Here is a 17,408-nt window from a genome sequence, read left to right as displayed (position 1 = left end):
GCTCTCTCTCTCTCTCTCTCATTCTCTCTCTCAAATAAATAAATAAAATCTTTAAAAAAAATAATTGGGAGCTATTTTTTATTAACTCATTCAGAACATTCTTTTTAGTTTCTATCCCCTTAAAATCTCATTCTATCATTTCATTTTGCTATTTATGCTTATATTAGCTGTTCCAAATAGATGGAAACCTCCTCCTATTCTTCTTGTCTCACCTGACAACAGTTTGAAATGGTCTTTCACATTCACAATATCAGCAATAATAGGTGGCCTCCAAAGGCTTGTGGTGTTGTGTCCTGGAAGTGTCTCCTTTGGAGATCTTGCTGATGGCCACTACCCTGCTACAATCACCCCACAGCCAAGCGTGGAGACCAGTCATATGTTTATGACCATTAGACCACAGGACAACCTGGTTTGTAGCCTTGGGGACCCCATCTTGCCAGGTAGGATAGGTAGGTGGGATCGGATAGGAGGATATCAGAGTTGACAGTGCTGATGTAGGGCTTTAGGAGGCTTACTACTACAAATATATAGTTCCCACTTCTGCAAAAGCCCTCCAATCTCTCCACTTGTGTCTGTTCTCTCACAGCCGCCACCCTAGGCCGGGTTATTATCTTGCCTGGACTATCACGATGGCTTCATCCTACCTGGTCTTCCCGCTTCCAGGACTGCCCCTCTCTCCCTGCCTCAATCTTGCAGTTAGAATAGTCTTTTTAAAGTTTACATTTGATTATGTCACTTTCCTGCTCCAAACTCTTTATCATGATTTATAAGACCTTGCAAGATCTGGTTCCTATCTACCCTTCCTATCCCACCTCCTCACACGTATCTATTTGCAGTTCCTCAATGTGCTAACTTCTTTCTAGTGTGCTGAGCTTTGACCATAATTTTCTCTCTGCTCCAGGTCGTGTGACATATGAAGTTCCAGAAGGTACCCCCAAAACACCACCACCACCAAAAATCCACAGCTCTCTCACTCCAGACATGCTGTAGCTACATAAAATCCTACCATTCACTGGTAGAGACACCCAAGAGTTTAATAGACATTTACTCCTGTTAGATGGCAGGTAAGTGGCATGGGGCAAGTGGGCGGGGGTTGGAGAGGGTCACACGAGTTCAGTTTCTAGGCATTAAAGGCTATACTGTCCACATGATTCCCAAAATCATTCCAATTGACTGGGAACTATGGCAGATTGGTATTGGTGGGTGAAAGTAGTTAGAAGTGAATGGAAAGCGGACCAGATTAGAATTCTGGGATGCCTGGGCCAATGCATGGACTGGATACTTTTTCTGAACTCTAGACCTAAAAAAAAACAATTGCCAATGGGACATGTCCACTTGCTTGTCCTACAGGCACCTCAAACTGCACATGTCCATGACCAAACTTATCATGGGCTTTCCCAAACCTCTGCTCTTCTGGCATTTCCTATCTTCATGAATTAATGGTGCCATTAATTACCTGGTCCATGAGCCTGAAAAACCTGGGTGTAACCATATCCTAACCTCTGACATAGTCACTCATGATGTTCTGTGTATTCTGCATTTTAAATATCCCTTCTTAATTGGTCTTCCTTTTTCCACTCACAATTGCTGTAGCCTTGGTGCTGAGGATCCTCATCTCTCTCTCAGACCATCGTTACAAGAGTTTCCCAAGAGATTTCCTGCTCCCAGTTGTGTCTTCCTCCATACACTCCCAGAATGATCTCTGGAAAATGCAAATCTCTTCTGATTAAAAGTCCTAATGACTCCTTTATTCTATAAGATTGAGTCCCAGATCCTTGTCATTACACACAGGGACCTTGATGATGTGCCCTCGCTTCTCTGCAGCCTCACCTTTGACCTGCACCCTGCTCCCATCCTACACTCTGGCCATGATGAGCTCCATGCTATTCTACTGTTCCTGGACCAGACTGTGAGGTCTCACCTCTGCCCAGGGCCTTTCTCACCCTCTCTGCCTGGAAAGTCTGTCCTCACTGTCTACCCACCCCACAAACACCTCCCCCTGAGGCACCTTAAAGTCTTAAAAGAAAGTCTTGAAAGATCTCTTAAGATTCAGTACAAGCACCGGAGGCCTTCCCGACCACCACTAGGTCTTCTCTCCCTCAGATGAGTAGTTAACATGGTGGGTGTTCCCCATTTTAGCAGCAACTGACTGGGGGAGGGCGTGTGGGGGATGGAGTTCAAGTCTGTTAGGCAATGGTATGAAAAATTTGCTCAGCGGAAATCGTCAGTGGGAGGCAGGGTGATCCAGGATTAACTCTACTTTGGATTTGGCACTGACATTTTGGCCCTTGGCCTACATGAAACTGGAGTGGGCCTGGAGGATATGAGGCTGCTGGCTGGAAGAAATCAGTCTGTGGGACAGTAAAGGATGGCAGACATCCTCTCCGGCCCCTCAAAACTTCCATGCTTCTCGTTTTGGTGTTTGTGGAAATCTCAATGTGAGTGTATATGTGTGTAGTGGGGAGGGGAGGATGGGGGCAGGCAGAAGAGAGAAAGGGAGAAAGAAGAGAGATTCTTGAACATATCGCAGCCCAAGGCTTGGAGGGGGTGGCCCTCAGAGGGGAAGGGAAGGGCCAGGACTCTGGGTGGGTAAGGGAGAGGGAGAGTGTCTTCCCATTCAAAAGCTCTTTACCAGGCATTAAGGTCGGTACCTCCTGGCACTCCCAAACCAGAGTCCTATTTCCAAGTTGCCTTAGAAAAGCCAAGGTGTGTGCATGGTGGGGGGGGGGGCACATGTACCCTCCTGCCTCTAGCCACTAACCCAATACACTACCACCACAGGGACCCATTGCTCTACAGCAGACACCCCAATCTTGCAAATGGGGGGAAAGTGAGCATACAAAACGAAGGCTGCTGTACAGTCCCACTGCTGGCTCGGAGGGAGTCCAGTAGGGACCCTTGGCAGGGGCTGCCCTTGAGTCAATCCACTGGGACTTGCTCACGAAATGACGGTGGTGCGTTCCTGAAGAACACCACATTTTTATTTAACCAATTCAGAAGGAAGTTAACTTTTCCCGAAGCTTCACGTAATTGGAAACATGCATTCTGGCAAAGGGGGATGGAGAAATTCTTGGTACAAGTCCAGCAGAAAGGCCAATCTCTCACCCGCTGGGCCTGACAGAGGCTGGCCCGCCGGAGCCTGGCGAGCTTGCGTGGGAGATGGAGCCCAGCGCCTGGCGCGCCCGGCAGGTCGCCACCTGAGTGGTGCTGCATGGCTGCGCAGAAAGGCCGACAGGGCTTTATCAAGAAAAGAGGGGGACGACTGGCAGTATGGAGCCATCTTCCCCAAAGCCCTAGCAAACCCTCCCACTGAGCAGCGTAACTCCGACTGGTGATGTGTCAGCCACTCACAGAGTGTGACTATGACAAGCAGGTGGGGGGACGTCCGCATGGTGTAGGGGAAGGAAGGGCGTTCTGTCTGCTGCTTAGTAATACATTTCTCAGCTCTTCTAAACCCGTTTCCTCGTAGAGAAATTGGGGGGACACTGAGCCCTAACCATAGAGCTGTCATTAAGGTTGAAAAATTACTTATAAAATATGCATAGGATATAGTCATTGGCACTTCATATTAATGGTAAGTAACGTGACGACGTGATTTCCTCCTACTATTGATCAGATCTTGTTGGCTAGCTGATGGAGGGAGAGGAGACACCACCAGAGCAAGCATGGAAGCTCCTTGTGTGTATTTTGGTGCCTGTATGGATCCCAGCTCGTTACCTGCTCCCCGGTGTGTGAGCGCGCCCCCCCCTCCCCCCCCATCTCTACTTGGCTTGGCCCTTTGCTGCTCCAGACCTCACTCTTGGAGCTCTGGCCCAGCCTGCCTGGGGCCCAGATCTCCACACCCGTGCTCTCTCTACTTCTCACCTGATCTTGATCAGACTGCTCTCAGCTCCCAAGGCCATGGATGGCTTTCTTCTCCCTTCTGTGACTGCTCCCTTTCCTGCTCCAAGAAGCTTCCAGGAATCATTACAATGATGGACGGCAGCCTGCCTTCTCCAGCACGACCTCATTCCTGGATTTGAGGGAAAGAGTTTCTCAAGGGTGAAGAGTCAGTCTTTGGAACACCCAGGCCTGAATTCTAACTCCCTCTCAGTTATTTACCAGCTGTGTGACTTTGGGCAAGTCGCTTAGCATCCCTGAACTTCAGTTTCTTTAACTCTAAAGTAAGAATAATAATAGCAGCCTCATGGAGAAAGTATGAAGATTTAATTAGGATCTAGCACTTGGGAAATGTCTGGTAAGTGGTAGTTATAAGAACAGTTATGCTTACAGTTGTATACAGGTGTAAACGTCTGCATCATCCATAACCTCTGCACCTCCTCCCGTACTCATCTTTCTCCCTGGGGCCAGAGAAGAGGCGCACACACCCTACAGCCCGGTTACTCAGGTGGGACCTGACTTCTAATTCTAGTACTGCCTCTAACTAGCTGGGTGACCCTGCAGAAGTTGCCTCCTGGAGCATCTTCTCTGGGCACTTTGCTGAGGTCTGAGCATAAAGCAGCACTCCCTCCAAACTGAGTCAAAAGTGACACGATGTTGGTGGATGCAGGGGCTAAGCAGCCAGGGTCCTGAGGTTTCAGAGCTGTCAAGACTGGGCTGTGGGTGAGACTGGAGAGAGGCTGCTGTGCTCTGATTCTGTTTCTCCTCCTCCAGCTTCTTCCCCAGACCCTCCTTTGGCCACAGCAACCATGCAGGCTACAGGAAAGAGGCTTCTCTTCCCTCCCTGAGCCTGAGGCCCCTGCAAAACTGAGCTGATTGTTTTCTCAGAGTTTCTGAGCTTCTGCCTTTGTGGCAGATAACAGCAGGGTTCCTGGGAGCCTACCTTGTGCTGTGAAGGGGACTTACCCCCTGGATCAGACCCTTGGGGCTGTAGTAATCTGGGTGTTGGATATGGGGACTCCTGTCCTGACACATGGGCAGAATGCTTGAAAATCCAGGCCCTGGAAAGCCAGGAATAAGATAAAGCTGAGATGGAGGGGCGGTGGGGCCAGAAGCATAGCAACAACGCAAGAGAAAGGAGCTGGTAAATAAACATTAAGATCCCCACCATGTGTGGCACCGCTTTAACATTTTACATGTATTTGTGCCTCGTTTATATTTCTACAACAACCTATGAAATAGCCCTGTTACCAGTCCCATTTTAGAGATAAAGAAGTTAAGGCTGAGAGTTTGTGTGACTTGCCCAAGGTCACCCAACTTGTCAGTCCTAGTGTCAGCATTTGAATCTAAGTCTTTCTCACTTCACAGCGTAAGCACTGAGCCACTGAGCCATACAGGATGTTAAGGGGACATTCAGCCTTGTGAGGGATAGACACCATTATCCTCATTTTAGAACTAAGAACCAACACTTCCCCAAAGATTCGCAGCAGGGATCTGAACCCGGCTCCATCTCAAGCCGTAGCCTGCGTGAGATCAGTACCTCCCCATCTCCCCAGCTGATGAGGTTCCCTCGGGACGGGGCATGCACAAGTGGAATTTTGTGGTCCCTGCTTTACTGAAGACTTTAAATCATTTTCAGTAACACTGATCACTTTTGCCAATTTAGTAAAAGAAGTTTAACATCAAGAGGAAGCATAAAATTTATGAGGGATTTGTTTAATCTGGTACCGTATTACAAGAGCCATTTCAACTCACTGAAAGTATGAAAAGCATTTTGCATTTAAGCAAACAAGTCTTATAAGTCCACTGATAATTATGCAATCCCAAATTTATGGTTCCTAGTTCTCATTGGATGAAATGTGAAGTAGAACAATAAACTTGTCAGATTATGACAAATTCAGAGAGGAATCTGAGGTATTTATTAAAGCAACAGGCATTAGTGAAATGGACAGCTTGGGGCATGATACTTGAGGATGAGAATAAAAATTCTCAGAAAACACCAATATTTCTGCAAAAGCAATATTCATTAACATCTGCCACAAAAGGTCAAGGGACCTAGAAAATTTGCATAAAAACGATTTGCAACCAGGGGGGCAGTTGAGCAGGGAAACCAGGGGGTGGAGAAATGTGAAATGCCTTTAGAAGGTCTGGAAGTCTTCCATTTCATGTGCGTAGGCCAGGGGTTTAGCGGTTTAGAGGTGACCTGGGGCCATTCCCCAAGCGGACTTCACAATATACCCCTGTGCGGACCCTGAAAAGATGGGTTTTTACCAGTGCCCCCTTTTGAGGGTGGTGGCGAGTGGAACCACTGACAAGCCTGTGTGGTTCCCTTCATTGTAACCGCCATTAAACAAGTACAATTCTGATCTTTTCTTAAACAAACACTATCTTTTAATATGTATGTTTTCAGTAAACTGGGGCTCACCTAGACTAATCCTGGGACCGTGGGTGAGAGAATTACTCGGAGTGGCAGCCCCAGCTATTTGGGCCTTGCCTGCAGAAGCCCCAGACTCCAGCGAGCAGAGACCAGCCCCCTGAGCTGTGTGGCCTGTCCAAATTTCTGACCTGCATAAACATGACAGGGTCGTGTGTTGTGCCACTAAGTTTGGGCACTTCGTTCTGCAGCAATAGATAACCAGGTCATGGCGCAGTCTCCTGCATTTTAAAGACAACGGTTGATTCAAGACTGAAAAACAGCATCAGCAATACAATTATGCTGGTGAATAGTGTGCAGGCCAAATGCAGTTGCTCAAGCCATCTCATGAGAACTAATTTGAGACTATACCTTAGAGAAATTATAAATGGTAGGTAGTTGGTGACAACAGAGAACCAGGAGTGGGGACAGAGATGGCTTCAGGGCAGAGTGTTTGGTGGGAATGCCCAGCATTACAGTGGTTTCCAAACAGTTAATATTAAATAAATGAGAGCGCTCACTGAGAGGCCAGAGACCCTTGATAAACCTGGAACACACTGGTTTCTCATGCACATATACTCAGGCTTCTCAGAATCCACACAAGCAAACCACTAATGGCTATTTTTAATGCACAAATACCAAATATTTGCTTCCTGCAGGGAACCTCAGTCTGGAGGGTCTCACTTGTTTCTCCCTTGCCTGGGAGCGGCCAAGTGTTGTGTTTTCCCAGGTTGAGTTGGGGGAAAACACTGTGCTGGACAAGGCAGGAGCAAATGCCATAAGGATACTGGGCAAACAGAATCTGTGTAAATAAGGCTGCTTAGACCCAGGGGGATACATGACAAACTCCTGCACACAGCAGCCCCCATTCATCTCATCAGTAGCTTGTTCTCCGTCACCCTGGGACTGTGAAATCCATTTATATGAGATCCCTGGTCAGTTATAGTTAGCGGAGTGAGGGCCACTCATGGACACATTAAGTCCCAGAGCAAGACAAGAGCTTCCGATCTAGCCTTCTTATTTTATAGACTGGGAAATCGATACCCAGAGAGGGAGAAGGACCGGCTCAAGGTCACACAACCAGTTAGTAAAAAAATTGGAACTGCAACTCAGCTTCCCTGACTTCCACTGGGTAACCAACTCATTTTCCTAGGCTTTCACAACCTTTCTGTTTGACTTCTTCTGAAGGTCTTCAGAGTATAGTTTGTATCTTTCTTCACGATTTCAATAATAAGTGAGGAGAATATAGTTTTCTTTCAAGCTTGAATTTTTCAAAGCCACAACAGCATGCTCACTTTCATACTGTACCAACCGTGTAGGAATGTCATAGAAATGTTTTATGTTGCCTTCCCAGCTCTGATGGCCACTGCTGAAGTGGGTGGGTTTATGTGGCCATATTTCGGCCACAGGCCCCCGTTTCCTACTCCCTTCTAATTCATAACTTAATTGACTTAAAGAGAGCTGGTCCATCAGCTGGACAGCAAACAAGGACTCTCTCTCTCTCTCTTTCAAAACTTGTTACCAAGAGACTCAGAAACCAGAGACAGATGATAATGAACATTTGAGTGAAAAGCTTATATAGAGTAATAGGCATTATAGAGCAGCCTGCACTGTGAAGTGGGTGAAGAGAGCACAGCTGCCTGGGGCCCTGGGCTCCCTGAGGGCAGTTTTGTGCCCACAGGGCCTGGCTGATCACCTGTGTACTCGCATCAGCTGGTCCTGAGAGTGAACTGTCCCGTCTGACATAGTGCCTTGTCTCAGCATGCTCACAACCCAACGGTGCAGATAAAATATGTAACTGAATATCTGCAGATTCTATTTTGGTGAGTCTGGAAAGGAACTGGATGTTCTATTTTAGAAGATCCCCACAATCCTGAAGACTAGCCAAGATCAAGAACATAGATTGCCCTGAAGAATAAAGTCCTAGTCTCTTGCAGGCCCACATTCCCTTCTATGCCTTGGCCACTACCCACCTCTTGACCTCTATCTCTTTCCCAGTCCTGCTTCAGAATTTCAGCTTAGAACCTAGCCTTTGCTGCTAAACATTTCCCCCTTTGGAAAGAGATTTTCTCTAAAATATGGGAGTATGGAGAGAGATTTTTCTCTAAAATACAAGGTTACGCAGGGTGGCGTACCCTTAGGGGCATCCTCAGAGGGAGACTCAGTCGTGCTGCCCCCTGCATGCCCCCCCCCCACCCCACTACTGCTCTCAGCGCTGTTTCTCCTCCAGGTGGGAAACCCTCCTTTCCCACTTACAACCTATCCTTTCAGTGCCCCCAAACTACCTCTCTTAGCATAGATGAGTTTCCTTGAGGAGTTGGGACAAAAGAGAAGAATTCTAGCATCTGGTTTCCACACCCTGGACATCCCTTGGGCCCCGAAGGGACAGCATGGGAGTATTTAGGTCTTTCTCAGGGGCCACCCCGGGTCTTCCCCTGCCTCTCTGCTCCCTTTTTCAGGCTGGTTCTCTGCGAAGCTCCACTCACCTCCTTCTGGAGTCCTCACTCTTTCCCTCAGGGAGGACCTCATGCTCCTCCTCTCCATGTGTCTCACCAGATTTGAGCTGTTTAGGTTGGAGGAGAGTCCTGGTTCTCTGAAGGACAGAGGACTCTGGTGACAGAACTGTGTGAGGCAGTAAGGAGGTGAGGCCCGTGGTCCTGGATGCGTCCTTTATATCCAGTTTTCTCTGGGGCTGCAGGCTCACTTATTTTTATTTTTATTTTATTTATTTATTTTTTGAGTCTATTAATTAATGGAAACACCTATCTCAAAAATGGACACTTTTTAGTGAAGCTGGCTAGTACCATCTTAAGCTAAAATGAGAAAGTGTTTCCTTAATTAGCAAGACACCTTCTATTTCCTCAGAGTCGAGAGTTCCTGTTAGGGTAAAGAAACCACTCAGCATGTGGTTTCTTCCTACTCACTGGTGGCTTCCGTAACAATGAAGAAGCCACAGTATGCTTTTGGGTTACTCTCTGTGACACCAGGAAGGGCGTCCCACTCACATTTCTGATTCTTGGATTATCCCACTTTTCCAGACTCCTTGCTCCTCCATCTTGCCTTTGTTCTAGTGGTTCCTACTACCCTCAATGTTTTTGTCCTTTAACTGTTTACTGTGCTGACTCCTGTCTAGTCTCCTGAACATGACTAAATATTTTTATGTCCCATACAGAACTCTGGCAGTCACTACTTGGTAAAAGAAAGTTCGAATGTGTGAGGTAGCACATCCCCCTAGAAGCATTTCCTGCCACCCTCCTCCCTCTAGGGGTTTGCCCTCTGCTCTTACAGACCCCACAACTCTGTGCCTGATGCACTGATCAGAGCTCAGTTCAAGGGCTTGAGGATGGAGGAGTCGTGCCTAAGCAGAGGCCCAGAGCAAAAAGTATCAGGGCCAAAGAATGATACTGGGGAGACTCCAGCATGATTCTAGATGGCCATGAGGGGAGCAGTGGGGCAACAGAGAAGCAGAGGATAATGGACAGGGCGAGACCAGAGAGGAGGGGCCACACACCGCATGGTGGGCCAGGTGGGGAAGGAGAAGGACTTCCCCATATGGATAGAGCTGGTACAGAAACTGTGAAGGGAGGAGGAAGAGAAGGAGGGGTGCCAAGTCGATGTCTTCAGTTCTATTGGCCTGGGACTTGCAAATTTTTTTGAACTGTAAGTTCTAATAAGACAAAGATTTTACTTTATAACCCAGCAGACATATATCATATCCTACCTGGGGACAAGTTTCACAAAACATGCATGAGAGGCACTGATATTTTCTTTTCTATTCTACTCCATTGCGTTCCATTCCATCTTACCCTATCCCCATCCCATCTCATCCCATCCTCTTTCATTACAAAAATGCTGATAGACTCTCCAAACTGATCTTATAACCCATTAACAGGTCAAAGCCAGTTTGTGTGTGTGTGTATGTGTGTGTTCTTTTCTAACATTCTATTTTGAAAAAGTTAAATCTGTAGAAAAATAAAAGAATAGAACAGGAACATACATACACTCTCATCTAGATTCACAAATTACCATTTTGCTGTATCTGTGCATACTTTCTGCATGTGAAAATAACATATGCATGTATGCATATAAATATATGTGTGTATTTCTGTACACACACACAATCTACTTCCCTTATTCATAGTAGTTATATTCTATAAAGTTGCAGCAAACACTGAATTAGCAAATACTGCTCCTAGAGGAAATATAGAGTTAGGTTCCTGCAAGCCTCTGATCACATTTTCATTACCCTTGTTTTATGCATGTTTTTGTTTAAAGACACTTTATTACATATATGTTGTTGATTCATTAACACTGAACTCACAGCTGATAGCACTATATAACTGAACAAAGCTTATCTAGCACATGAATCTTCTCCTTACAGCTCATTACAGCCTTCTTGCACTTAGGATCCCTAGACAGCACTTGAGCACTATGCTGGGCACCATTTTAAGAAGCAAAATCTCAAAAAAAAAAAAACCCCCCCCCACAAACCACCACAAAAATATGGAAAACACGGTGCTAAATAGACTGTGAAAGGGATGCTTATTTCCGGCATGAAACAGGCGAAATGAAAGCAGAGTGTCACCTTGTTCAACCTCCATTGGGAATGTGCAGCTTGTGAGACTCAAAGTTTTCACGTGTCTGCAGGTGTCCCCAAAAGCGCTGCAAGTACTGATTTGGGGGTTACAAATCAATCTTAGCAAGCAGGCAGGCTTGCAAATACGGGCTCTGCGAATACTGTGGATTGATTGTATGTGTACTTGAAGGTTGCAGACTCTTATCTCTTCACCCCGAATGCAGCTCTGCAGAGTAAGGGTGTTCTACAATGAAACTCCATGACCATTATGCACCTCGGGAAAGCCAACTGTCATCCAATCACATCGTCTGATATTCAGACTTCTCCAATTGCCCTCAAGGATTTTAAGGACAGTTTTTGGGGGGACCAGAATCCAATCATGGTTTGCCCCCACCTTGTATTTAGTTATGTCTCTTTAGTCTCCTTTAAACAGTCTCACACCTTTTTTTTTTTTTTAAATGGAAGTGATACTTTTGCAGAATTCAAGCCAACTGTCTCTTCAATGTCCCACCTTCTAGAGTCGTCGGATCGCTTCCTCATGATTCCATCCTGGTGATCACTGCCTAGGTGATTTTGTGTACTTCTTTTGGCACACCAGGAGAGGGCTCCTGGCGTCAACTTGTCCCTCTGCTGGTAAGGCCGTGGTGGACTCCATGGTTAAGGTGATGACCCATGGTTTGAGAAGCACAGCTCTCAGTGGGAGAGAGGTAGTACTGTCAGGTGCAGGAGAGGGGAGGTTGAGGGCCCAAAGAGAGGAGACAAGGCCAGGAATTACTGTGTGACGAACGGCACAGGAAGGCCAGGGGCCGAGGCCCGGCCCTGAAGAGCCACAGTCTCCCTCTGAGGGCAGAGGGCCTGCATTTGCTGAGGAGCCTTTTGCTTGCCAAGAGCGTGAAGAAACACAGTGTTAGTGTCTGGGGACTGAGTTTTAATTTCCAGTGAAATTGGGACAAAGTTCCTTTAGGCTAGATATAAATTCTTTTTAAGCCTTGGGTTCAAAGACTTGGAGCATTCTAAATGCTTAGGAAATTGTTATGGGTAGTAACAAAAGGCAGAATAGCTAGGTCTGACATGGTGTGTTTCTATGCCAGTGCCACTAGATGATTTAACATTTAATATGATTGTGGTCAAACCAAGTCTGAATGGAGTAAGCCTGAAGCATTTCTAGTGCTGCAGCTAAGTGGCCAGGAGCCCAAAGTGATAGAACTGTGGTTTACTCACCAGCCTTGAGAGTAACCTTTGGGGCTGTCTGAACTCTCAGACACCACTTGGTATTTCCTAACAATGATCAGTAATGCATTTGGGAAGCCTGTTCGGATCACCCAATTAGACGGGTGTTTTCCAAGGGGCCCTGGCAGGGCTGATTTGTCTGCTAGTTATTTTTATGGCTATCTTCACTGAAGTAGAGACAATCTACCATGTGTTCAGGGGAATAAAGCCTTTTTCTCTTGTTCTCAGTTCAAAAATCCTCTCTCTTTACAAAGCGGATTCCACTCTCCATCCCTCATTTGATTCTCACAACAGCCCTGTGCAGGACCCCAGGCCAATGTGACTGTCTCCGTGTGCAGACAAGGAAACTGAAGCTCACACAAGTTAAGGGACTTGGACATTTCACAAAATCATTGGCTGCCATGTATAGAGGCCTTGACTTTCTAGCTAGGCATCCTTCCTACTATGGGTTTGGAAGTTAAGCAGGAGTGACAGGCCATTTATTGGTTGGGAAATGGCCCCATGAGCCATTGCCAGCTTGTGTTTCCATATTGGACTCCAGCAGGCCTTGACTCATCAGAGAGAGGCTCTTTGTGCTCAGAACTGGTCAGAAGGTTCCCACTAAAACCCTATCAATTTTCCACAAGGTCAGGAGGGCTCACTCCACTTGTCCCACTTAAAGTGGTCCCATAACTCGGATTAAGACCAGAGGCTTAGAGTTGGACCAAGATTGGAACCTTAGCTCTGCCTCTCACTCATGTGTGAAGTTGAGCAGGTTATTTAACCTTGTTCAGCATTAGTCTTCTCCTCTGTAAAATGTGGATAATAGGACCTCTCTCTAGGTCTTATTATTGATGAAGACTGAGTTATTACATGTAAAGCACTTAGATGAGCAGTGAGTGCTCTATAGTTATTAGCTGTTATTATGTAATGTGTTTAGTTAGCACTCAAACAAAAGACATTGTGGTGGCACTGGGATATTTTCATACATAGTGGTTGCTATTTGTCGATGTTACTGAGCACTGATTGTATTTTGTGACATGGCTTAAAGAGGCTAAAGAAACTTCATCAAGCACAGAAGCCCACGATTTGCACTTACTTATGATGTGCTCCATGAGACGATTTTCCATCTTGGCATCAGCATGCACTGAGGTAAACGCTGGACAAACAGAGATAAGAGATGTGTTGCTTGCCCTCAGGGTTCTTCCAATTTGGCCTGTGAGGGAAGAGTGCAAAAATTCATACATAAAAAATAAAAACCAGGTAAGGTAATGTTTGGCCACATGGAGAGGGTTGGGTCTCCTTGGGGTCCCCTTGGGAGAATGGGGGAGGCAAGAACCAGGACAGCAGGGCAAGGTCAGGTAGAGGAAGTAGACAGCAGCAGTGGTTCTGGGTTTGTATTAAGCCATTCCCATACCCTCCTTACTGACCAGGGATGAGAGAGCCAACTCTCAGTGACAGGTCCCGAATTGGTGTGACCTCAGAGGACCTCACAGGTGTAGTTACCCTGTGGACAGCTCAGAGGGTCTAGGCAGCTGGTGTGGGTGTCAGTCAGAGTCAGTCTACACATGGGTCAGGGCAGCTCTGCCCCATCTATTTATCTGTCTATCTGTTTGTCTGTTCACCCGGTTATCCATCTGCTTGTCCATCAGTCCACCTGTCCACTTGTTTGTTCATTTGTCTATCCGCCTCTTCATCCATGTATCTGTGTATGTTCATCCATCCACCCATCTACCAGTTCATCCATCCATCTACCATCTTTCTGTGCATCTACCTGTCGTTCTTTCCATATTTCTATTTCCCATCTCATTCTATGAAAGATTTGCAGTGGATCACAAAAAACACGTATCATAATAAAAAACAAGCAAACAAATGCACAGAGGAATAGGAAGGTGTAGAATGAGAATAGGGAAGGAAAACTCAGACTATGTTGGAAGGACATAACTGGTTGCTGCAATAGTTGAGTTACAGATTTGTCTGCTAGTTATTTTTATGGTTATCTTCACTGAAGTAGAGAAAATCTACCATGTGTTCAGGGGAATAAAGCCTTTTTCTCGTTCTCAGTTCAAAAAATACTTTATCTCACGAGGTTTCCTTCAGTTTCTAGGGAGAGGCAGCAGGCTGGTGGGTCCAAACAGTGACTTCTAAATCAGACAGGACTGAGTTCAAATCCTGCATCCATCACTGGACAACTGTGTGACCTTAGGCAAGTCATTGAGTCTCTCTGAGCCTTACTTTCCTCATCTGCAAAACTGGGATAAGTGTGGTGCCTGGCCTCACAGAACTGCAGTCCAGATTGAATAAGTTTGCATGTGCGTGTGTGTGTGTGTGTGTGTGTGTGTTTGACATGGTACAGGACACATAGTTAGCCTTCAATACAAGGCAGCCATTGTTACTACTGAACAATCAGTCTGTTGAATGTGGTTGGGAATTGGCATCTGCGTGTAGAAACTCTGGGGAGAGTCAAGGCCCAAGCACCTGTGACCGGGACAGTGCCTGCTAGCCCCGGATGGGAGGGAAAGACTCTCATTCCCCACAGTTTCTCCTGTCCGTTAGCAATCTGCTTTTTCGCAGCCCCCAAGGTCCAAGCAAGGTAGAGGGCTTGGTCCAATTGCTCTGACCCCATGGCCCCAGCTGGAAAGCAGAGACTTAGCAAGCTGCTGAGACTCCCCTAATCTTCCCAGCAGCCATTCCCTTTGCACTTACAGATGATTAATTGCACAGGAGAGAAGGTTTGCATCCCTCTCCTTGGCTGGGATTCCCTCTATCCCTCAAGTCCCTCATAGCTGATAGTAATTCACTCTTAACCTTGCAGTCTGCCTGGGCCTAATTTGTATCTGCAAATTTCATGTATCCCAAATATGAGTTGAACCATCTCCCCTTAAGACAAGGGGTGGGAGGCAGGGGCAAGCAGGAGGTGGTGTGGCTTGTTCTGTCTGATAGCAAAAGCCATGGCTTAGTTGTGAGTGTATTTGTATGTGAGGGACGACAGGGTGAGAGTAGAACCATTTCATTTTGTTTTTACTTCTAAGTATCATACAAATGGCCTCTGGAATCCTCTGGCAGCTGGTGGACTTTGAGTCAGCAACCAATGAATTATATCCTCCAGTTGTGAGCAAAACTGCAAATATCTTCAAGATGTTCAGTGCTCTGGGAAAGGGCAGCCAAGCCTTGTTGGCTCTGTGGGTTGCCTCCTGTTGAAGGAGCAAAATGCAGTACCTCTCTCTCTGAAGAAGGGAAAAGGGAGAGTGGGGAGGGATGTGGGAGCAGGCACCCACAACAGAGAGACCAGGGAGAAGTCTGGTTTAGGGACACAGCCGGGGCCCAGTATGGGGTAGGATGGAAGGAAAAGCCTGAGTGAAGCACCATGGACTTCCTCCAGACTCTGCAGGTGATACCCACACCAGTGCGTGTCTGGGAGCAGCTGTGTTCATCAGTGCTTGGTAGAATGCATGCTAACTGACAGAGCCTCCTTCATCTCAGCAGTAACTATTTGCCAAGTCCCCCCACGTGGGAATAGACGGTTTAGGATTTGTAGTCACCAGAGCAAGACAAAGACGTATACTGGCTCCAAAAAGATCAGTTATTCACTCAACAAAGATTTGCTAAAAAAAGGTACCTAATGATATGCTAATACTGAATAATACATTCAATTTCTATTATGTGAAAAACGAATCCAGCCAAGGCATATGCCATTGGGCCCCCAGAGACCTCTGTTGAGACTGCATATAGTCTGAGAGTTGAGGCTTGGTCTTCCCCATTAGCCTGTGAACAATATAAGGGCAAAGACTGGGTTTTGTTTATCTGGCATTATAATGGCATCTCCTCTCTTCAACACTCTTCTTGGCTTGGTAACTAGTAGCATCTAGTAAAGTTTGCTAAATGAGTGAGATGAAGTTAACCTTCTCGTTTGTCTGTTGATGTGGTCAAGCAAAGGCAAAGATAAAGAAAAGAGCACTCACCTCTTAAATTACTTTCCTGGAAGGGAGTTTTGGCCCTGTCCCAGCTCTCCATTGTGGCCAGTCTCAGCTGCGAGGCACCGAGCCCAGTGCCTGGGAAGACTGACCCCTGGGAGATATCATCTTAAGAAATATAGCTACTGAATACCTGTAAAGAACAGATATTGAGATTTGTCTGGGGATTTCAAAAACAACTCATTGACTTAATGAGTATATGATTTCTAAAAGCAATGAAATTTCATCAAATACATATTTAATATATGGAAATTCAATAATTTGCTAGATGAAAGAGAAAGAGGAAAGTTGCCCAGGTGTGCATGTACACACACAAACACACTTAATATGATCCGGACCATTCTCCCTGCCAATCCACTCAGTGGTTATAGATCTATGAGCAGGTAGGAAATGAAAATATGTCCTTTCCTCAGGTGGTCTCAGTTTTTATGAACCTTACAGAGAGGGTGTGCTTTGTCCCTTCAGTGTTGAAAGGTTTTTTGTTTTTATTTTTGTGTGTGTGTTTTTTTTTTTTAAACACGACCCATCTATTCCCATTTCATACTCAGCTGAAGAAACAGATCTGTTATAACTATGAAGGAAACCAGGGCTCTGTTGAACTTACTGAGAGATGTGGTCTCCAACACGGTACTGTCCTCAGGAATTCCCAAGAGTATTTTTAATCATTTGTGATTGTATAAGTTCACCTTTAGATGCATAAAATATAAAACTCAAGTGACTTAAGCAAGATGATTTCATTCCAGCCAAAAGCATGTCCACAGGTAAAAGTGGGCTGGTGACTCCATCCACGGCTGTTAGGGCCCATTTTTTGGGGGGGGCTCTATTAGAATTGGCACACATTTCCAACTCAAGGTCACCTCAAGACCCAGAGTGACCACAAAAACATTTCAGAGCCCACACGCCAGGCAAGAAGGAGGAAGAAGGGAAGAAAGACCAAGAAGGTGACCTTCCCAGCCAGGTAAACCCATCTAAAGTGCTTTCCCAGCAGCTCCATGCACTGACTATATCACTGGCCAAACCTAACTTCAAGGGAAACATAATCCTGTAGTTATGCATACTGTTACCCAGAATAAAATTGGGGTTCTATTAATAATGAAAGAAGAGGAGAATGATTATTAGGGAAGCAAACAGTCTCTTTGCCACAGTGAGTTCCTGCTTATGAGTTGACTTCAAAATCCAATTCTCATGGAAGGTAAATCTCCAGAGCTAAGTCAGAGCCCTTCAGGTCCTCCTAGGTGGTTTCCGACTTGCTGGTTCCTGGAGGGCAGGTGTGCTGACCAGCCTGACAAGGTGTGAGTTTGCTCTGCTCTTTGGATGGAGAGAAGCTAGCCTTGAGGGCAAAAAGCAGGTTTCTTTA

The 17,408-nt window shown here is 46.1% G+C and overlaps 1 protein-coding gene across 1 annotated transcript in view; it reads right to left on the bottom strand.

Moving 5' to 3' along the window:
• LOC135361460 (uncharacterized) overlaps positions 1 to 17,408 on the bottom strand; it is a 69,246-nt gene that overhangs the window by 36,716 nt on the left and 15,122 nt on the right. Inside the window, exons 2-3 of the mRNA XM_064577484.1 lie at positions 16,040 to 16,184; positions 13,177 to 13,293 (exon numbers count right to left, since the gene is read on the bottom strand). Of these exons, the coding sequence (XP_064433554.1) occupies positions 13,177 to 13,293; positions 16,040 to 16,091 (169 nt within the window). The 5' untranslated portion in view covers positions 16,092 to 16,184. The remainder of the gene's footprint in view (positions 1 to 13,176; positions 13,294 to 16,039; positions 16,185 to 17,408) is intronic.

Source organism: Mirounga angustirostris, unplaced genomic scaffold (assembly GCF_029215605.1).
Source record: "Mirounga angustirostris isolate CCGP_5_RB_7025 unplaced genomic scaffold, mMirAng1.0.hap1 SCAF_13, whole genome shotgun sequence".
Lineage (NCBI taxonomy): Eukaryota > Metazoa > Chordata > Mammalia > Carnivora > Phocidae > Mirounga > Mirounga angustirostris.
This window is presented reverse-complemented; position numbering and strand designations above follow the sequence as displayed.